The sequence below is a fragment of the Astyanax mexicanus genome, chromosome 17 (genome assembly GCF_023375975.1).
Source record: "Astyanax mexicanus isolate ESR-SI-001 chromosome 17, AstMex3_surface, whole genome shotgun sequence".
Classification (NCBI taxonomy): Eukaryota; Metazoa; Chordata; class Actinopteri; order Characiformes; family Acestrorhamphidae; genus Astyanax; species Astyanax mexicanus.
Genome location: NC_064424.1, coordinates 33716371 through 33736706, shown reverse-complemented (window position 1 = coordinate 33736706; position 20336 = coordinate 33716371). Strand labels below are relative to the sequence as shown.

The window sequence follows — 20336 nt, the reverse complement described above, 5'->3', positions numbered from 1 at the left end:
GCGAACATAACAAAAAACTTTTATGACTAGCAAACGCGACTACATCCTGTAGTTTCAGATTCATGCAGCTCCTTGTAAAACACGCAGACTAAATCTGCGCCAAGTTATGTGCTATTTTGTAAAGTAAATACATAAACCTGGACTGATATTCACTTATGAAGCAAATTTACCAAATAGCAAGCATTGAAAAGGGAGGTATCTAGCTGTTAGCTGTTACCAAAACATTAATGTCAAACGAGCTACCTGAATAACTACATGAACATCCCCACTAGCCACTAGGGTGTACTCACACTAGGCAATCCGAACAAAGCACGGTTCGTTTGGCTAGTGTGATCACTCCGAACCGTGCCCAGGCACGGTACGCTGAACCGTGCCCGGGCCCGCTTGGAGAGGTGGGCCCGAGCACGGTTCACCTGGGTCCAAGTGAACCGTGCTCGGGCCCACCTCTCCAAGCGGATCAAGATGACGTCAGTGATGCGACGCTACTGTAAACGGAGGACGTTTTATACACAATTCTGCATATAATATTTTTGAAAAGGGTTCTAAAGAGCACCATAATGGTTAGTGTTACCCATAATAAATTAGGACTACTATCTACAAGTCCTAAACAACAAACACATTTTATTATTACTTGAGTTTTATGTTTCGCTCCTTTGGTCACTATTTATGTATATAGCAAGTACGTCTCTTACCTTACTGATGAACGTGAATTGTAGTCCGCGAGTAAAGCTGCAAATTTCTCCCTGGACCTTCTTACACGTGCCTTCTTACACGTGCAGCACGATTAGCAGTAAATCGCTGTGTTGCACAATCAATGAATCTCTGGTTCAGTTGCGTATTTGCACGCCCAAAACGACTCCAGATAAACAAAAACAACAGTACAATCCTGAACTCCATTGTTTTGCGCGCGCATACTGTTCTTCAAAACAAAAGTCACCTGTTGATGACGAAAGCGTGCTCGGGCACGGATCGTTTAGCACAGTGTGAGTGCAGGCCTGCGGGGGAGTGGGGAGGGGGCCGAACCGTGCTCCGGCACGATTCAACCCAACCGGGCCTAGTGTGAGTACACCCAAGCTATCCACCAGCAAACCACATCCATATAATCAGTTGAACACCTTTAAATCAATGACAACCATAGAAAAAGCAAAAACATGCACAGAAAGAGAGAAATCACCCAGCATTAATTACAGTGAGCCTTTTAGCTCTGGCTATTTGGAGAAAGCTGGCCTGAGGGTCACCTGTGTGAGACTCCTCTCTCTTTTGAGAGCTCTTTTCCTGTTCCTTGCCGCTCCAATGTGGGCTTTCACTGTTTTCTCGCTGCTCCTTCATGATACACCTAGCTTACATGTCTACAGCTATCACCCTTATGATTTTAGAGCTGCTTGGAACTAGCCTCCCTCTTGGTCTCTGCTGGGTGTGTGTCTCTAGTATTTGCCATAAAGTAAGACTCTTTTTATGCCAGAGATTTTTTTTCTCCATGTAGATCACAAAGACAGCTGAGTGAAACTTTATTCACCTTCTAATGATCTTTTTTACACTAGTAAGATATAAGCTGAAAAGGGCTACCTTAGCATTAGCAAGCTAAGTTTAAAAACTGTCTGCATTTTTCTGTCCATTTCACACCACATCAGCAACCATTTCAGGCACATTTGTTTTGGTTGTTTTACATGTGTCGTGGGACACTTCTCACAGGCACATTTGGGCAGGGGTGGAAAGTAATGAATTACATTTACTCAAGTTACTGTAATTGAGTAGATTTTATGAGTAATATGTCATTTGTAAAGTAGTTTTTAAAATAGGTAATTTAACTTTTACTCAAGTAAATTTTGACACAAGTAATTTACTTGTTAAAAAAAATTACTGAGTTAAAAAAATGCTGAAAAAAAAAACAGCTGTCTGAATTAAAAAAATAATTGGCACGGATGCTCGCACGTGGAATATCGAGGCAATCAAACCTGTGAAAGCATGTGGTGTAAGTACTTTTATCATTAAACTGCTTAAATGTTAAAAAACATGTAAATAGCAGTTAAAGCAGAGCAATGGCAAGTTAAAAAATAATAATAAACTGTGAAACTATAAAATTACAGTTTATAGTCACATATATGACCGTGACTTTTTAATAGTAAAGAAAAAAAAGGATCATAGATACCTATGCCACTTGTGTTATGGGGTGGTCTGAACAAATACTGCTTGAAAGGTCCAAATTATTATGTGGAATAATAGTTCATTAAAAACAATTTAATTTATGATTTGTTTTTACTTTTTTACATCAAATAATTAAAAGTTACTATGTAACTATGTACTATGTAACATTTTAAATTGAGTACTTTTACTCAAGTAGATTTTTAGATTGGTACTTTTACTTTTACTTGAGTAGAATTTTAGCAAAGTAAAGGTACTTTTACTTAATTACAATTTTTCTCTGCATTTGGGGCACATTAAACTTGTGTTCTGGGTCAGACCAAAATCTTTAAAACCAGAGACTGGTGGGTATGAGCCAGTTAACAAATGAACCAATCAGTAAGTAAACCAGTGAGGTGCTGAATCTGTGAGAAACTGGTATGTGTGTGTGTGTGTGTGTGTAGGTATGTGAGTTAACAGTGTCCGGGTGGGAGGGTGCGTGTGAGAAACGGCGCCGGTCTCAGAGCTGATAGGTCCTCTGGATGGTTTCTGTTTCAGGGTGGTTTCTAATTATCAGAAGTGTTTGGACGGTTGTAGATGTGCTGCAGAGGAACCGCGTGCTGCAGAGAAATGTGGTTAGTGTGGTCGGTCACATTGTGGTGCTGAAACTCACCCAGCCGAGCTCAAAGACAAAATGACTTCTGATGCTGTAGGAACCGGTTTACGGGCCTGTGGATGGGCCTCAGTGTGGATGCTGCTCCTCCAGCTCGGTTCTGATCCAGGTAGGACTGAGGAACCTGCTATGCTGCTGACTGTCAGCAGCTTCATTTATCATATAGAGGTTTCAGTGTGTTGTGTTAGTTATAGGGTTGCCACCTTTCAGAAATAAATGTAAGGGATGACTTTTGGGTGTGCTGAGCAACAATTAACTTTTTAAATATAAACTAAATAAATTGATCATTTAATGTAACTTTTTAATTGCATAAATATAGGGACTCTCTTTAAACCCCGGGGGACATATGATTAAAAAAAATGAGGTCATATAATAATCTACTAAAAAAAAGCTCGGCCCCTGCACTTCTGGCAAAAACACATCCAGACAATAAATCAGTCTTAAAATAATGATCCATACCATATCATCCCGTCTCAGGAGATGATTGGTGTTCTTAGCTGTGTGCAGTGTTGCTCTCCTGACGCATGCTAAACACTTGTTTATTATTTTACACTTTAGCTTTTGCCATTCTGCCATTATTTAGTGATAATGAGTGTAACAAACGTGTATTGGACACTTATGGAAATACTGGTTCAATAGGGTACGCAAAGGACGATTCCATATTTTACGGGATGGCTGGCAACTGTAGTTAATGGCCTGCTTTAATAAACTCTACTGTTCCAGGTGCTGCAGAGACACTGGTGCACCAGGTTGGAGCCACAGTTCACCTGAACGCAAACATACCTGTGGCAGAGTCAGATGATGTGCGCTGGAAATTAAAGACAGACAATGTTCTCATTCCACTGAAAAATACTGCCCAGGATTACATTATTGAAAATGGAAACCTGCAGATCCGTGAGGGGAACAAGAATCACTCTGGATTATACTTTTTGGAGATTTTTAACAGTAGTGGAAGCTGTTTATTAAAGAAAGATTTTAAGATCATCTTTCTAGGTATGTATCCACCTGATTCTTCACACTCTTTTTCACTCCTTCAGTGTGTTTATTAAGAGATGAGCAGCTTCACATTCTCTGTACCAATGTTATTTTCACTCTTGCTGAACCTGAACAACATTTAAGCAACAAAGAAAGCATCACATCCTAATATTTTAGGCACTGTACTTATGCAATACCGTACTATACTCATATACTCATATCACTATACTTAAAATTACTTAATTTTACAGTACAGCTCATTACAGTTAATGATAATACATCACATTACTGTAAAATACATTACATTTACATTACATTAATGTAAATTACAGTACAGTACATCAACATAACTCACCGCAAGAATGGTCCTGTTTTTTTTGTTTTTTTTTACAGATTTTCTACATTTTCAAATTAGAATCCCTCTGAATACTCACTTACTGACCTCTCATTCTCCTCACTGAACCTCCTCAACTCCCTGAACTTCCTCCACCATCTTATCCTTCTGAACCTCCTCAACCCACTGAGCTTCCTCAACCATCTCATCCCCCTGAACCCCCCAACCCCTGAACCTCCTCAACCCCCTGAACTTCCTCAACCATCTCATCCCCCTGAACCTTCTCAACTCCCTGAGCTTTCTCAACCATCTCATCCCCCTGAACCCCCAAGCCCTGAACCTCCTCAACCCCCTGAACTTCCTCAACCATCTTATCCTCCTGAACCCCCAACCCCTGAACCTCCTAAAACCCTGAGCCTCCTCAACCAACTCCCAACTCCTTTAACCTTCTCAATATTCTCATTCCTCTTTACCTCCTCAAGCTCTGGAACCTCCTCTATCCAATGACTCTCCTGAACCACCTCAAACCCCTGAACTTCCCCATCCCATAAACATCCTCAACCCCAGTCTTCTTAATCCCCTGAACCTCCTGAACCCTATGAACCCCCCCCTAACCCTTGATCCTCCTTAAACATCTGAGCATCCTCAAACCCCAAAACCCTCTCAATGTCCCTTTTACCTCCTCAAGCTCTGGAACCTCCTCTATCCAAAGACTCCTGAACCACCTCAAACCCCTGAACTTCCCCATCTCATAAACCTCCTCAATCCCAGTCTTCTTAATCCCCTGAACCTCCTGAACCCTATCCCCCCCTAACCCTTGATCCTCCTTAAACATCTGAGCATCCTCAAACCCTAAAACCCTCTCAATGTCCCTTTTACCTCCTCAAGCTCTGGAACCTCCTCTATCCAAAGACTCCTGAACCACCTCAAACCCCTGAACTTCCCCATCTCATAAACCTCCTCAATCCCCAGTCTTCTTAATCCCCTGAACCTCCTTAACCTCCTGAACCCCTTGAACCCCCCCTAACCCTTGATCCTCCTTAAACATCTGAGCATCCTCAACCCTTTAAACTTTCGCAATGTCCCCTTTTACCTCCTCAAGCTCAGGAAACTTCTCAACTCTCTGAACCTCTGCAGTGTCTTTAACCCTCAGAACCCCCTAATCTTCCTTAGTTTCCTGAACTTCCTGACAGAAACCTCCTGCAGTCAAGTATATTAGCTATTTAGTCTGACAGTGTTAAACTATACAGTGTACAGAATACAGTAAACAACAAAATTCTGTATTTTTCTTTGTCCTGCAGAACCAGTATCTAATATCAAGGTTCTGCCTACTTGCCCTGAGGGAAAGAACACCACTGTAACCTGCACTGTCGACAGCGGAGATGATGTGCACTTCCTGTGGAAGTGGACTTTTAACGGGTCTGAGAAGAGCGAGGCACCGCAGGCAGAAGCAGATAATCACACAGTTCGCATCCTGTTTGAGGACGGTGTCCCTGACAGGCTTGTCTGTGAGGCATGGAACGCTTTGAATGACATAAGAGCAGAAGTTCAATGCAGAGGTACCAGATACATTTACCACTCATCACAGTATGACTAACTCAGCTTTTAGATATTAATCTGAAAGGGGCTCATGGGAATGTATCTGATTATCTACGATTATAATCTCCCAGCGTTTACAAGAATCTTGCTGTAAATTTTCACACCCTTATGTCAGTATAATAACCTTAAACTAACCAGAACAGAGATTAGTTACATACCAGTTTTAAATCTACAGTATCAGAAACCATGTGTTTGGTACTAAACAATAAAGAGAGGGAAATAAACAGGTAAAACTAATTGCGTATAATGTTTTAATACCCCCAGCAAGTAATGGGTGAGGGGGCCTATCTTTTAAGCCATGTCCTGTCATCTTAAAAGCTGCCATGTTCTGTTTCTGAAATGAAATAAAAGGGTGTCCTGCACTTTTGACTTGTTTCACCCTGTATAATCATCGACACTGTGGTCTCATTCCTATATGTTCTATAGAAATTAAGTGAAATTTACAACCAGAGTATGAGCAAATGTGTAAGAAGCAAAGCCGAGTATTACCCACAATACTTAGTTTATCCAGTAAGTGCAATTTTCCAACAGTAAAAGTGCAGTTCATGCATTTTATTAATAAACCATTTACATTTTCACCACAGTACATTACCAGAGTTCAGCACTGTCTACTACCATGACAAATTAAAGCTTGTATGCTCCAGTCTATTTTTGGGGTAAATCTTTAGTAAATCACTCACATGAAGATTTTACATTGTTAGAATTTACCATTCAACCTTAAATGCTGCTGTGGCGATGCGTTTTTGGGGGCTTTTAACTCAACGTCTTCAGCTTTTAAAGTGGAACAGAACATTCATGTAAGAATCCACATGTAGTTTTATTTATAAGCACTTAACATCTACTACAGGCTCAATGTAACGAGTGCACCATCAAATGGAAAATGGTTATGTGAACATGAAACTAAAAGCTTCAGATACCGGTGGCTTTAGTAGTGAGGAATGAGCTGCTCATATATCATATGAGAAGTTCTACAGTGAACTCAAATCAGACCATCTGCAGGTATGGGGAAATTAGATTTAAGAGCTTTTAAGACTTTTATGACCTCTTTTAAAATAACAATATCAAGTTTACCGACTTTACAGTAAGTTTGTGATTGTGTTTTTAAACAAAGCTAAGTTGACCTCTGCAAAATTAATGTGTGGGAAAAAAGCAAAACTGTGTGTGTAATATTTTTAAGATGCTCAGGGGAGGGAGAGAGAGTAAGGCCTTATTCTTCTGCAGACACCCTGTCAAATAGTCATGCAGTGAATCAATACACTGATCTATTGAAGTTGATGAAATTCTGTTTTTGTTTTTTGTAAAATATTAATTTAGTGTTCAGGCCAGGAAATCTACACACAAATTTAGATTTTGGATGGTGTATGTTTTAATGTAACAGATATAAAGGTAGATATACAGGGAGTAGCGTGTGTATTAGGGGTGGGCGATATGGCTCTAAAATAATATCACGATATTTCAGGGTATTTTTGCGCTAACGATATACTTGGCGATATAGAAAAACTAAAATAATTCATTCATTTCAGGAATATAGTATAATAGTATAACAGTATAAACATAATGTGGCAAAATAAATAATATAGCATAAAATAATATAATGCAGCAAATAATATTGCAGAATATTTAGTGCATGCATATAAACTGCAAACTAAAACAATTATACAATAAATACACTTACAGCTTCACAGTAAATAATAGACTACTTTTAAGACAGAACAGCCCTATTATCACGATATGGATTTTTAATATCATGATATTTCTGTGTCACAATATATTGTATACAATATAATATTGCCCACCCATAGTGTCTATGGCAGCAACCAATAGCATTGTGTGTTTTTGTGGTTTTAAGTAGCTGTTGAATTTGCTGTATACTGTATTGTTAGAACCAACCACCTGCCCCACATGATCATTGTATTATTCACACCATGAATACAATTATATATTGAACAGATCTATTACCTCAGAAATAAAAAAATGTTTTAAAGAAAATAACAAAATCAAAGTTACTCGAGCATATGTTGCTTAATTTCATTTATTGATAAGGTGATTTGTTCCAGGAATAAATACTGGAAAGATATTAACTGGGGTCAGTTTGAGCCTGCAGTGATGCAGTTCAGCATGTGTGGGAGTTCTGACCAGTAGATGGCGATATATGAGCACTGCTGAGTCAGCCTGAGACAGACAGTATAGAGGAACAGAATCTGATCTGAACCCGGTTTTGCACGTGAGAATGTTAATGGCTTCATAAGATCTGTCCCACTGAGAGGAGAACTGCAGCCACTTTTCAAAATTCTCTCCATAATTAAGTGTGTTAGATGAACTCAGTTGGGGTTAGAGGTGGAATCGTTCAGAGTGGGGGTTTGAGATGAACTAGTTCAGAGTGGGGGTTTGAGATGAACTAGTTCAGAGTGGGGGTTTAAGATGAACTCATTCAGAGTGGGGGTTTAAGGTGAAATCGTTCAGAGTGGGTGTTTGAGATTAACTCATTCAGAGTGGGGGTTTCAGATGAAATCATTCAGAGTGGGGGCTTGAGTTTACCTTGTTCAGAGTGGGGGTTTGAGATTACCTTGTTCAGAGTGGGGATTTAAGGTGAAATCGTTCAGAGTGGGGGTTTAAGGTGAAATCATTCAGAGTGGGGGTTTGAGATTACCTTGTTCAGAGTGGGGGTTTCAGATGAAATCGTTCAGAGTGGGGGTTTAAGGTGAAATCGTTCAGAGTGGGGGTTTAAGGTGAAATCGTTCAGAGTGGGGGCTTGAGTTTACCTTGTTCAGAGTGGGGGTTTGAGATTACCTTGTTCAGAGTGTGGGTTTAAGGTGAAATCGTTCAGAGTGATGGTTTGAGATTAACTAGTTCAGAGTGGGGGTTTTAGATGAGCTTGTTCAAAGTGGGGGTTTCAGATGAACTCATTCAGAGTAAGGGTTTGAGATGAACTTGTTCAGAGTGGGGATACTGGAAAGATATTAACTGGGGTCAGTTTAAGCCTGCAGTGATGCAGTTCAGCATGTGTGGGAGATCTGACCAGTAGATGGCGATATATAAACAATGCTGAGTCAGCCTGAGACAGACAATATAGAGGAACAGAATCTGATCTGAACCCGGTTCTGCACGTGAGAATGTTAGTGGCTTCATAAGATCTGTCCCACTGAGAGGAGAACTCCAGCCACTTTTCAAAATTCTCTCCATAATTAAGTGTGTTTATAGAGTCAAATTGGGGTCTTTAATGCTGACGAGAAAATAAAATGAAAAAAATGTCCCCGAATTGCAAAAAAAATCTAATTTTGCAAACAAAGAAGAGAACATAAGTTACCTTTTTTCAATTGTAATATTTTTTTTAGAATTAATCTTTTGCAAAAACACTTTTTCTTTGCGTTTTGCACTTTGCGTTCCTTTTTTCTCTTTGCAATACTTTCCCTCCTTTGCGTTCCTCCGTTTTGTTTGCGAGTCTATTTTGACCCCTTTTTGACGTGGGGGCGTGGGGAGAGGAGAGGGGCGTGGCTATGGAGGAACGTCATCAGCTGGAGCCTCTGCTCAGCCTAAACCCTAACCAGGCTGAACAACAGCTATTTAACAGTTATAATTCATAAGTTAATTCTAGTCATTTATTTTACATATACCCAACTACTGAATTATATAATATTGTTGTTTTCAGTTAAATTAAGCAAAACGCTGAATTTTAGCTTCTTTTTTATCTAGCGTTCTTGCTGCAGTTACACGCGGCCGCCTGTAGATGGTGGATTTTAACAGTGAAAAACGCCATTAAAACACAACGCTGCAAAAACGATCTAAATAAAAAGGAAAACACAGAACATTTAATTTGGACTTCAAAATAATATAGATAAAATAAGATAATAAAACCGAACATAGCATAAAAAATAATGTATTAATCTCCCTGTGGAAATTAGTCTGTTCCAGGAACTTTTATACAGATACACACAAACACATGACAGAAAAATAAAAAAGAGGAGACTGTGAGATAAGGTTAGACACACATGTGCAGTGTGCCCATATGAAGTTATCCCAAAAGCAAAAATATATTAATTATTAAAATAATAATAGAAAACAGGAAAACATTTAAATGTCAGATGTAAGATACAGTACCTCACACTAAAGAGCAAATATTACTTTTGATATTTTGTATAATCACACTGGAAATTGAACATTAATATTCTTTTTTGTTATGTTCTGTTTTATTATTTTATTTTATCTATATTACATTGAAGTTTAAATAAACTTGGAGGTCTTTCTGTGTTTTATTCTGAGTGTTTACAGAGTATATGGTTCCATCAAGAAAATAAGTTTCCCGGCCGTGGTACAAATTAAACGTTCTGTGTTTTTCCTTTTTATTTAGATCGTTTTTGCAGCGTTGTGTTTTAATGGCGTTTTTCACTGTTAAAATCCACCATCTACAGGCGGCCGCGTGTAACTGCAGCAAGAACGCTGGATAAAAAAGAAGCTAAAATTCAGCGTTTTGCTTAATTTAACTGAAAACAACAATATTATATAATTCAGTAGTTGGGTATATGTAAAATAAATGACTAGAATTAACTTATGAATTATAACTGTTAAATAGCTGTTGTTCAGCCTGGTTAGCGTCTAGGCTGAGCAGAGGCTCCAGCTGATGATGCGTTCCTCAATAGCCACGCCCCTCTCCTCTCCCCACGCCCCCACGTCAAAAAGGGGTCAAAATAGACTCGCAAACAAAACAGAGGAACGCAAAGGAGGGAAAGTATTGCAAAGAGAAAAAAGGAACGCAAAGTGCAAAACGCAAAGAAAAAGTGTTTTTGCAAAAGATTAATTCTAAAAAAAATATTACAATTGAAAAAAGGTAACTTATGTTCTCTTCTTTGTTTGCAAAATTAGATTTTTTTTGCAATTCGTGGAGATTTTTTTTTGTGACAGTTTTATTTTCTCGTCAGCATTAAAGACCCCAATTTGACTCCATAGGGTTTGAGGTGAACTCGTTCAGAGTGGGGGTATGAGGTGAACTCATTCAGAGTGGGGGTTTCAGATGAACTCGTTCAGAGTGGGGGTTTAAGATGAAATCGTTCTGAGTAAGGGTTTGAGGTTAACTCGTTCAGAGTGGAGGTTTGAGGTTAACTCGTTCAGAGTGGTGGTTTAAGATGAACTCGTTCAGAGTGAGGGTTTGAGGTGAACTCGTTCAGAGTGAAGGTTTGAGGTGAACTCGTTCAGAGTGGGGGTTTGAGGTGAACTCGTTCAGAGTGGGGGTTTGAGGTGAACTCATTCAGAGTGGGGGTTTAAGGTGAACTCGTTCAGAGTGAGGGTTTGAGGTGAACTCGTTTAGAGTGAAGGTTTGAGGTGAACTCGTTCAGAGTGAAGGTTTGAGGTGAACTCGTTCAGAGTGGGGGTTTGAGGTGAACTCGTTCAGAGTGGGGGTTTAAGATGAAATCGTTCTGAGTAAGGGTTTGAGGTTAACTCGTTCAGAGTGGAGGTTTGAGGTTAACTCGTTCAGAGTGGTGGTTTAAGATGAACTCGTTCAGAGTGAGGGTTTGAGGTGAACTCGTTCAGAGTGAAGGTTTGAGGTGAACTCGTTCAGAGTGGGGGTTTGAGGTGAACTCGTTCAGAGTGGGGGTTTAAGGTGAACTCGTTCAGAGTGAGGGTTTGAGGTGAACTCGTTTAGAGTGAAGGTTTGAGGTGAACTCGTTCAGAGTGAAGGTTTGAGGTGAACTCGTTCAGAGTGGGGGTTTGAGGTGAACTCGTTCAGAGTGGGGGTTTAAGATGAAATCGTTCAGAGTCGGGGTTTGAGGTGAACTCGTTCAGAGTGGGGGTTTGAGGTGAACTCATTCAGAGTGGGGGTTTGAGATGAAATTGTTCAAAGTGAGGGTTTCAGATGAACTTGTTCTGAGTAAGGGTTTGAGGTTAACTCGTTCAGAGTGGGGGTTTGAGGTGAACTCGGTCAGAGTGGGGGTTTGAGGTGAACTCGTTCAGAGTGGGGGTTTAAGATGAAATCGTTCTGAGTAAGGGTTTGAGGTTAACTCGTTCAGAGTGGGGGTTTGAGGTGAACTCGTTCAGAGTGGGGGTTTGAGGTGAACTCGTTCAGAGTGGGGGTTTAAGATGAAATCGTTCTGAGTAAGGGTTTGAGGTTAACTCGTTCAGAGTGGGGGTTTGAGGTGAACTCGTTCAGAGTGGGGGTTTGAGGTGAACTCGTTCAGAGTGGGGGTTTAAGATGAAATCGTTCTGAGTAAGGGTTTGAGGTTAACTCGTTCAGAGTGGGGGTTTGAGGTGAACTCGTTCAGAGTGGGGGTTTGAGGTGAACTCGTTCAGAGTGGGGGTTTAAGATGAAATCGTTCTGAGTAAGGGTTTGAGGTTAACTCGTTCAGAGTGGGGGTTTGAGGTGAACTCGTTCAGAGTGGGGGTTTGAGGTGAACTCGTTCAGAGTGGGGGTTTAAGATGAAATTAAGATGGAAAGATATTAACTGGGGTCAGATATTAACTGGGCCTGCAGTGATGCAGTTCAGCATGTGTGGGAGTTCTGACCAGTAGATGGCGATATATAAGCACTGCTGAGTCAGCCTGAGACAGACAATATAGAGGAACAGAATCTGATCTGAACCCGGTTTTGCACGTGAGAATGTTAGTGGCTTCATAAGATCTGTCCCATCTCTGAAAACTGAGAGGAGAACTGCAGCCACTTTTCAAAATGTTTTCCATAATTAAGTGTGTTATATGAACTCAGTGGGGGTTTGAGATGAGCTCGTTCAGAGTGGGGGCTGGAGATGAGCTCGTTCAGAGTGGAGGTTTCAGATGAACTTGTTCAGAGTGGGGGTTTAAGGTGAACTCGTTCAGAGTGGAGGTTTCAGATGAACTTGCTCAAAGTGGGGATTTGAGACAAATTTATTCAGAGTGGGGGTTTGAGCAAGTTAATCTCAAACCCCCACTCTGAACGATTTCACCTCAAACCCTCACTTTGAGCAAGTTCATCTGGATATCAGATGAGCTTGTTCAGAGTGGGGGTTTCATATGAACTTGCTCAAAGTGGGGGTTTGAGATGTGGGGGAATTTTGTATATATTAAAAGATTAATAACATGACAAAGTAAAACCACCAACACTGTGAATGTAATACGAATTACGCCACTGTATGTTTTCTGTTGTGCCTTATCAGGATGTGTTCTGAATGCATTTTATATTGCGTTACATCCAAATATACTGCTAAACCATTAAAGTATATACAAATCAGCCGCAATAATATTTTGAAGACCTGCACAACAAACTAGTTTATTAGCTGCTTTTATTTAATGCACTTGAGCAGTTTAAAAAGATAGTAAAAAGATCCCTCATCCTCTAAAAATATAATGCATAAAGCTAGGGTTAGGAGGAAGATTTCAGTGCTTCAGAAACAGACAAACAGAAAAGCTCAAACATGCTAAAAATGCTACATTTAAATATCCCTCCAATTATTCTTCTCCTTCTTCCCTCATAACAAACAACCTGAAACAGGTGGTCAGTGAGAGCAGCCTGACAGCCCCGCCTACAGGCCACTGCCCTGAACTACAGCACAGTGCTTACAGTGCTTGTGTTCAAAGCAGGGAGGTTTCTTTAGAGAATAGAGCTTAAGAGAAAAGATCTTAAAGCATTAAATATAAAGTGTAAATTAAAAATATATAGATTTATATAAGAGGAAATTATGTTGAGATAAATATTAATGACAATACTCAAGAGGCCTTTATTGTCATTACATCTGAGTGCAGGTACACAGTGAAATTACATTCCTCCCATGTTGCACCATGGTTTCAGAGGAACGTAATTTCACTACACTGTGTATCTGTACTCAGATGTAATGACAGTAAAAGCCTCTTGACTTGACTTATATTTGGAAAATGACAGATAAATACACACATGCACATATAATATTTTTTATTATTATATTTTTATATGCATTATATAAGCATGATTTAAATACATAGTTAAAAATACCCATTTTGTTGTTTTCAAAAAGGACATTACATGAACACTTTATGAAACTAATACAACTCTCTTCAAACAAAACACTATTAAAACTGTAAAAACCTGTACAGTGGTATGAAAAACTTTGGGCACCCCTGATCATTTTCATGATTTCCTTTATAAATCATTAGTTGTTTAGATCAGCAATTTCCATTAAATATATCATATAGCAGATGAACACAGTGATATTTGTGAAGTAAAATGAATTTTATAGGATTTACAGAAAGTGTGCAATAATTATTTAAACTAAATTCGACAGGTGCATAAATTTGGGCCTCAACAGAAAAATCACATCAATATTTAGTAGATCCTCCTTTTGCAGAAATAACAGCCTCTAGCTTCCAATTAGAGTCTGGCTTCTGGTTAAATGTATTTTGGATTATTTTTCTTTACAAAACATCTCCAGTTCAGTCAGGTTTGATGGTTTCTGAGCATAAACAGCCCGCTTAATGAACATTACACCACAGATTTATTTCACAATAATATTCAGGTCTGAGGACTGATGTGATCATTTCAGAATGTTGTACTTGTTCCTCTGTATGAATACTGTAGTAGATTTTGAGCAGTGTTTAGGGTGTTTTGGGTCGTTGTCTTGTTGAAGTGTCCAGCCCCGGCACAACTTAAACTTTTTTACTGATTCTTAAATATTGTTCTAAAAAATCTGCCGATATTGACTGAAATCCACACGTGACAAGTGTTTGTCTTGGAATGCTGTGTTCTTTTTTTAGGTCAAGGGTCAATGTCCTTACCAAACAAATTGTTATGTTCCAATATTTAGTGCTAAAGGTATTTAAATCAATAAAAGAGCAGGGTGCCCAAATTTAATGTTTAATTGTGTTTAAAGAATTATTGCACACTTTCTGTAAATCCTATAAACTTCATTTCACTTCTCAAATATTACTGTGTTCATTTGCTATATTATATATTCAAGTGAAATTACTGATCCGAACAACCAATGATTTATAAAGAAAAATCATGAAAATTATCAGGGGTGCCCAAACTTTTTAATACTACTGGGAACATTACATTTCTGCCTTTCTGCACCATGATAATGAATTTTTTAAAACGTTGAACCTTTGGTCTCATATTGAGACACTGCCTGTATAATCCAGTGGTCACATGACAACATTACACTCAACCTATTGAAAAAAAGGTCACAGGGATCCCAGTCAAAAGTTTTTACTGCCAGTCCAAACAGAAATATGGGCCAGAACTCACCCAGTTTTATGTTTTTTTTTAACTAGTTTATTTACTTACAGTAGAAAGCTATTTGTTGTTGTTTATTTTTAAATACATGTTTTTAAATACTACTGTCCCTACATGAGTTCATCCTTACAGAGTCAAGTTTAGTTTTTAACCTTGTCCAGCCAAAATGATTAAAAATGCACATCAATTAAAAGTTGTTATCTCATGAGGTTTAGTGGTGCTGTATTTCAAATGATGTGTGTGTTTATGTGTACACCATAATACGTAACTACTGGAGTTCAGTCTGATTACCTGAGTGTTTGTGTGACACAGAAATCAAAGGTTATAATTTGTGTTTAGGAATATTAATGTCTAACTCAGATCCAAAGTTCATCTCCCATATCGGAGTCATTAATCACCACCGCTACAATACATACAGTACCAGGCAAAAGTCTGGACATCCATTCATTGTATTCTCATTCAGTGTTTTGTTTTCCTACATAGGTCAATATCAATATACCTCATGCTGCAACATAGTTGTTTAAATTAAAAAAAGGATTTAACTTTTTTTTTCAAGATTTACTCTGAATAAAGACATTATTACAAATTTATACCAATGTTAATCTTCACTTATCACTTAATCTTGTTAATCTTTGCATAGTTTTTTTATTTGCTAATTATCTGGAAGTTGAAAATAATTTAGGTTAAATAATACAGTTTGTTTTGCTATTTTGAATGTGTTTTAAAAAAATAGAATGTGTTTTAATTTATTTATTTAAAAACAAGTCCAATGATTATCTGTCCACCTGTCATATTGGATTTCAAATTTTGGTATTAATGACATCCCAACCTTCATACTGTTTTATATCCAAGAGACTGCACACACTTAATGCATATTCAGTAATTATATTTTTTACATTGTCTTAATATTTAAATAATTTTACAATAATATTTTTTCAAACAGAACAAGGTAACCATAAACAATTTAACATGTCTGTCATTCAAATGCTTAAGTTTTATAAATATTACAATATTTGAAAATATATTTTTTGAAGTTATGAGACACTAAAAGGCACATTATTTTAATAACTCCTACATTGTGGATTAATACTAAAGGCATCAGAACTCATTAGGCTGACAGCTTTGCATATGAATATTATACATTTTAACTAAATTTACTTGATTTTTATACATTAGAAATGTTTAATGATGAGTGAGAATTTTAACTGTGCAATATATGTATTGTTTGCGTTGCTGCAAAAATACTTTTTAAAATAACAACTTACAATTTTAAGTTTAAAAAATCAGATCCAAAAATTAGAATGAATCTAACTGAAAACATTTATTTTATCTAGTGGTAAAACATCTTTGTCAGTGTGATTTTATCCACCATTTAACCACTCACACACCTCACCCCTACCTCTTCCTCACATCAGATACATTTTAATTTCTGGAATAAAATATTTAAAAATCTTATTTCATAAGTTCTTATTTTAAAATGTATTTTCTCCACTTAACAAGTTCATAACACAAAAGCATTGTTGAAATGTAATCAATTTAAATTATAATATTCAGAATTCACCTCCATCCATTAGGTTTAAGTGTAATTATGTTTTATCATCTATAGAGACAATTAAATTAAATTAAATTAGAATTGGTTCAGTTCCAATATTTTCATTTAGTGCTTTTCACACTAAATGATAAAAGCAGAGCTTTACAGATCTGGGTCTAAACTTCTTTTAAATAAACTAAGAAAAACATTTCCTGATTTTTGTTATGTTAAATAATCATAAACATGTATAAAGATGTGTTAAATAAAGTAAATAAATAAAAACACAATTCATGACGCTACATAACACCTAATGAGCCTCTTGAAAGGCTGGTTTCTGCAGGAATTAACTCTGTGTCACTGTGTGCTCAGGACCAACCCAGAATCACTGAGTTTATATAGAAATATTCATATATCATTATATAGAAATAACCGAACACCAGTCCATCACTGAGTATCAGTAGTAGTTCTGTAATAGAGAGCTGGAGTCTTCAGCAGGGCCTAGTGGAGCAGAAGGACGGACTGTCTGAACCGAGTTTAAGTTGTGTTTGTGGAACAGGGTACATGTGGACGCTGGTGGCTGGCGCTGGGTTCCTGCTGGTCTGTCTGTTGGTGGGGGTTCTGGCCGTGAGGAGAAAGAGGAGCGCAGTCAGTAAATCAGGTAAGAGATTCCAGCCTCAGAGCTGAAGATCTGCTGATCTGTACAGAACCCGGTACTGATGGTGTTTCTCTGCAGGAACAGATGATGTTTACCTCGACATGACGGGACGACTTCAAGCCAAACCCCAACCTCAACATCCGGCAGCCCCCCCTCCCGACACCTGCACTTACGGTAATGCAGCTCTTCCTTTACACTGTCTATTTTACTAATACTATCATTACAACAATCACTATAACTACAACAATCACTATAACTATCACTACAACAATTACTACCACTATTACTATCACTATAACTATCACTAGAATTATTATAACTTTCACTCAAACTGTCACAACAAATATCACTTAAACTATCATTTTAACTATCACTATAACAATCACTTTAACTATCACTCAAACTTTTACTCGAACTATCACTACAACAATTACTACAACAATCAATATAACAATTACTATCATTACTACTATCACTACAACAATCACTATAACTATCACTACAACAATTACTACCACTATCACTATAACTATCACTACAACAATTACTACAACAATCAATATAACAATTACTATCATTACTACTATCACTACAACAATCACTATAACTATCACTACAACAATTACTACCACTATCACTATAACTATCAATACAACAATCACTATAACTATCACTAACTCTCACTCAGATTATCACTACCACTATAACTATCACTAAAACAATTACTACTACTATCACTACTACTACTACTACTATCACTATAACTATCACTACTACTATTATTATAACTATCACTATAACTATCACTACAACAATTACTATCACTATAACTATTACTACAACAATCACTATAACTATCACTACAATTACTACCACTATCACTATAACTATCACTACAACAATTACTACAACAATCACTATAACTATCACCATAACAATCACTATAACCATCACTACAACAATTAATATCACTATAACTATTACTACAACAATCACTATAACTATCACTACAACAATTACTACCACTATCACTATAACTATCACTACAACAATTACTATAACTATCACTAACTCTTACTCAAAGTATCACTACCACTATCACTACAACAGTTACTATAACTATCACTACAATTACTATCACTACTACTATCACTATAACTATCACTACAATTACTATAACTTTCACTTTCACCGTTAAACTATTTTTTAAACCATAACTACAACTATCAGTACAAATATCACTCAAACCCTCATTATCACTACAACAATCACTATAACTATCACCATCACTATAACTCACAATTATTATATCACGGTAACACTCTACTACTATCACTATAACCCACTACAACTATCCCTATAACTATCAATAAACTATCACTATAACAAACTACAACTACAACAAAAACTACCACTATAACTAACATAGACAATACCCCTATAACTACCACTACAACTATCACTGAAACTTACTATAGCTATTACTTAAACTATCAGTATAACTATCACTATACCTATTACTATAAAACACTATAAAACTCACTATCACTCTCACTATCACTTGAACTATCAGTACAACTATCATTAAATGTCACTATTAATTCATCACTTAAAATATCATTAAAACTTTTATCAAAAATTATTACATTATCATTTACTGATATCAGTATGGCAACACTTAAAATAACTGCTACTGAATCTATTGCTTAAATTTACATTACAATTATCAATAAAAAAATCACTAAAATTGTCACAAAAATTACTATTAATTCTATAAACTAAAACTATAATTCCTACAACCATCATGAAAGCACTACTAAAAAAAAACTAAAATTATTATTACATCAATAAATGTCTTTACAACTAAAATTATTACTACAACTAACTGCATCTTACAAATAAAATTATTTTCATTTTCATATAAAGTTTTCATTGCAACTATCTCTATTTTATTATAACTATCTATAAAATTAAAACAATCAATCAACAATGTTTCCCCTTCAGAGCAGCTCAGGCCTCTCCAGAATAAACCACCTCCATCATCATTATCACCATCTTTATCACCAGAATCACCAGAATCACAATCTCCATCACCACCATCACCACCCCCATCATCATCAAAACCTGTAAGATTGAATATACAGGATATATATGTGTTATAATATGTTATGTGTGTGTGTGTGTGTGTGTGTGTGTGTGTGTGTGTGTGTGTGTGTGTGTGTGTACGAGGGAGATAAAGGGGAAGAGATTTTGTTTATTGCATTCTGTTACTGTAAATATTTTTGTTTCTTTATCAAATCTGGGTCTGAACTGTTTAACCCTTGTATTATTTAATCCAAAAGCTTTTTAAATTAATTTACACATTAACTTAATTTAATATCAACTGATGTTTTTATTAAATGGTCAATTAAAGGATTAAACTATTACACACACTATTCAGTGCAGTAGGATTATTATCTCTTATAAATTGTTGCTCCTCCATAAAACCTTGTATGTCTATTTTTACTGTTTTTCACTTTTTTTCATAATGTGAGTCTGGCAGTTGATGAGAGAACCAATTGAAATGCTCAACAATGATGATATATATTATGTATATTTAAAAAATCATATTCGTATTACTTGTATTCGGTTGTATTTATTTTATGATCATGTAAATTATTTCAATAAAACCTGTTCATAAATAAATGTAACATGTTTTTTTCTGGTGGTTAAAGAGTACTGTTGATTTTAAATTATTTACAGATATTTCATGCACATTTTAGAGAATTTTGAAAGTGAAAATACACCTGCATGTGCTATTACTTTTACATTACATACTCTTTTACAGAAGAAAAAATATAAAGACCTTTTTACAGTAAGAAATGCTTTAGTTCAGTGTGTAGACAATTAGAAAGAAAACGAAAAAATTTAAGTATATATTATAACACAAAATATAATTAATTATAAAGTAAAGCAATAAAAGAAAACAAATCTAAATAAAACAATATAAAGAAACATTTACATAAAATAAATACAATGAAAACAAAAACCTTGCTGACTGTAAGCAGATAAAAATATATAAATTAAAATATAATTTGAAAAAACTAAGTATTTAAAAATACAGAGAAAATAGTAACATACTATGCAGTACACACTTAATTGACACAGAACACAATAATAATAAAAAGACAGTGTAAGTTTTGGAGTTTTTATCTCGCTGGCTTTGATCTTCTCTTTAGTAAGAGACTGAAAGTTGTTTACTTGTTTATGTTGTTTATTTAATAAATTGGCCTGTATGAC

The 20336-nt window shown here is 36.6% G+C and overlaps 1 protein-coding gene across 1 annotated transcript; it reads left to right on the top strand.

Annotated features, from left to right (window-relative positions):
• Positions 1-2622: 2622 nt before the first annotated feature.
• LOC103045085 (uncharacterized) lies at positions 2623-19257 on the top strand. The gene is made up of 6 exons (XM_049466184.1): positions 2623-2903; positions 3518-3787; positions 5405-5662; positions 16959-17060; positions 17136-17231; positions 19062-19257. The coding sequence occupies exons 1-6, from the start codon at positions 2816-2818 to the stop codon at positions 19217-19219; spliced, it is 972 nt and encodes a 323-aa protein (XP_049322141.1). The 5' UTR covers positions 2623-2815; the 3' UTR covers positions 19220-19257.
• The last annotated feature ends 1079 nt before the right edge of the window (positions 19258-20336 follow it).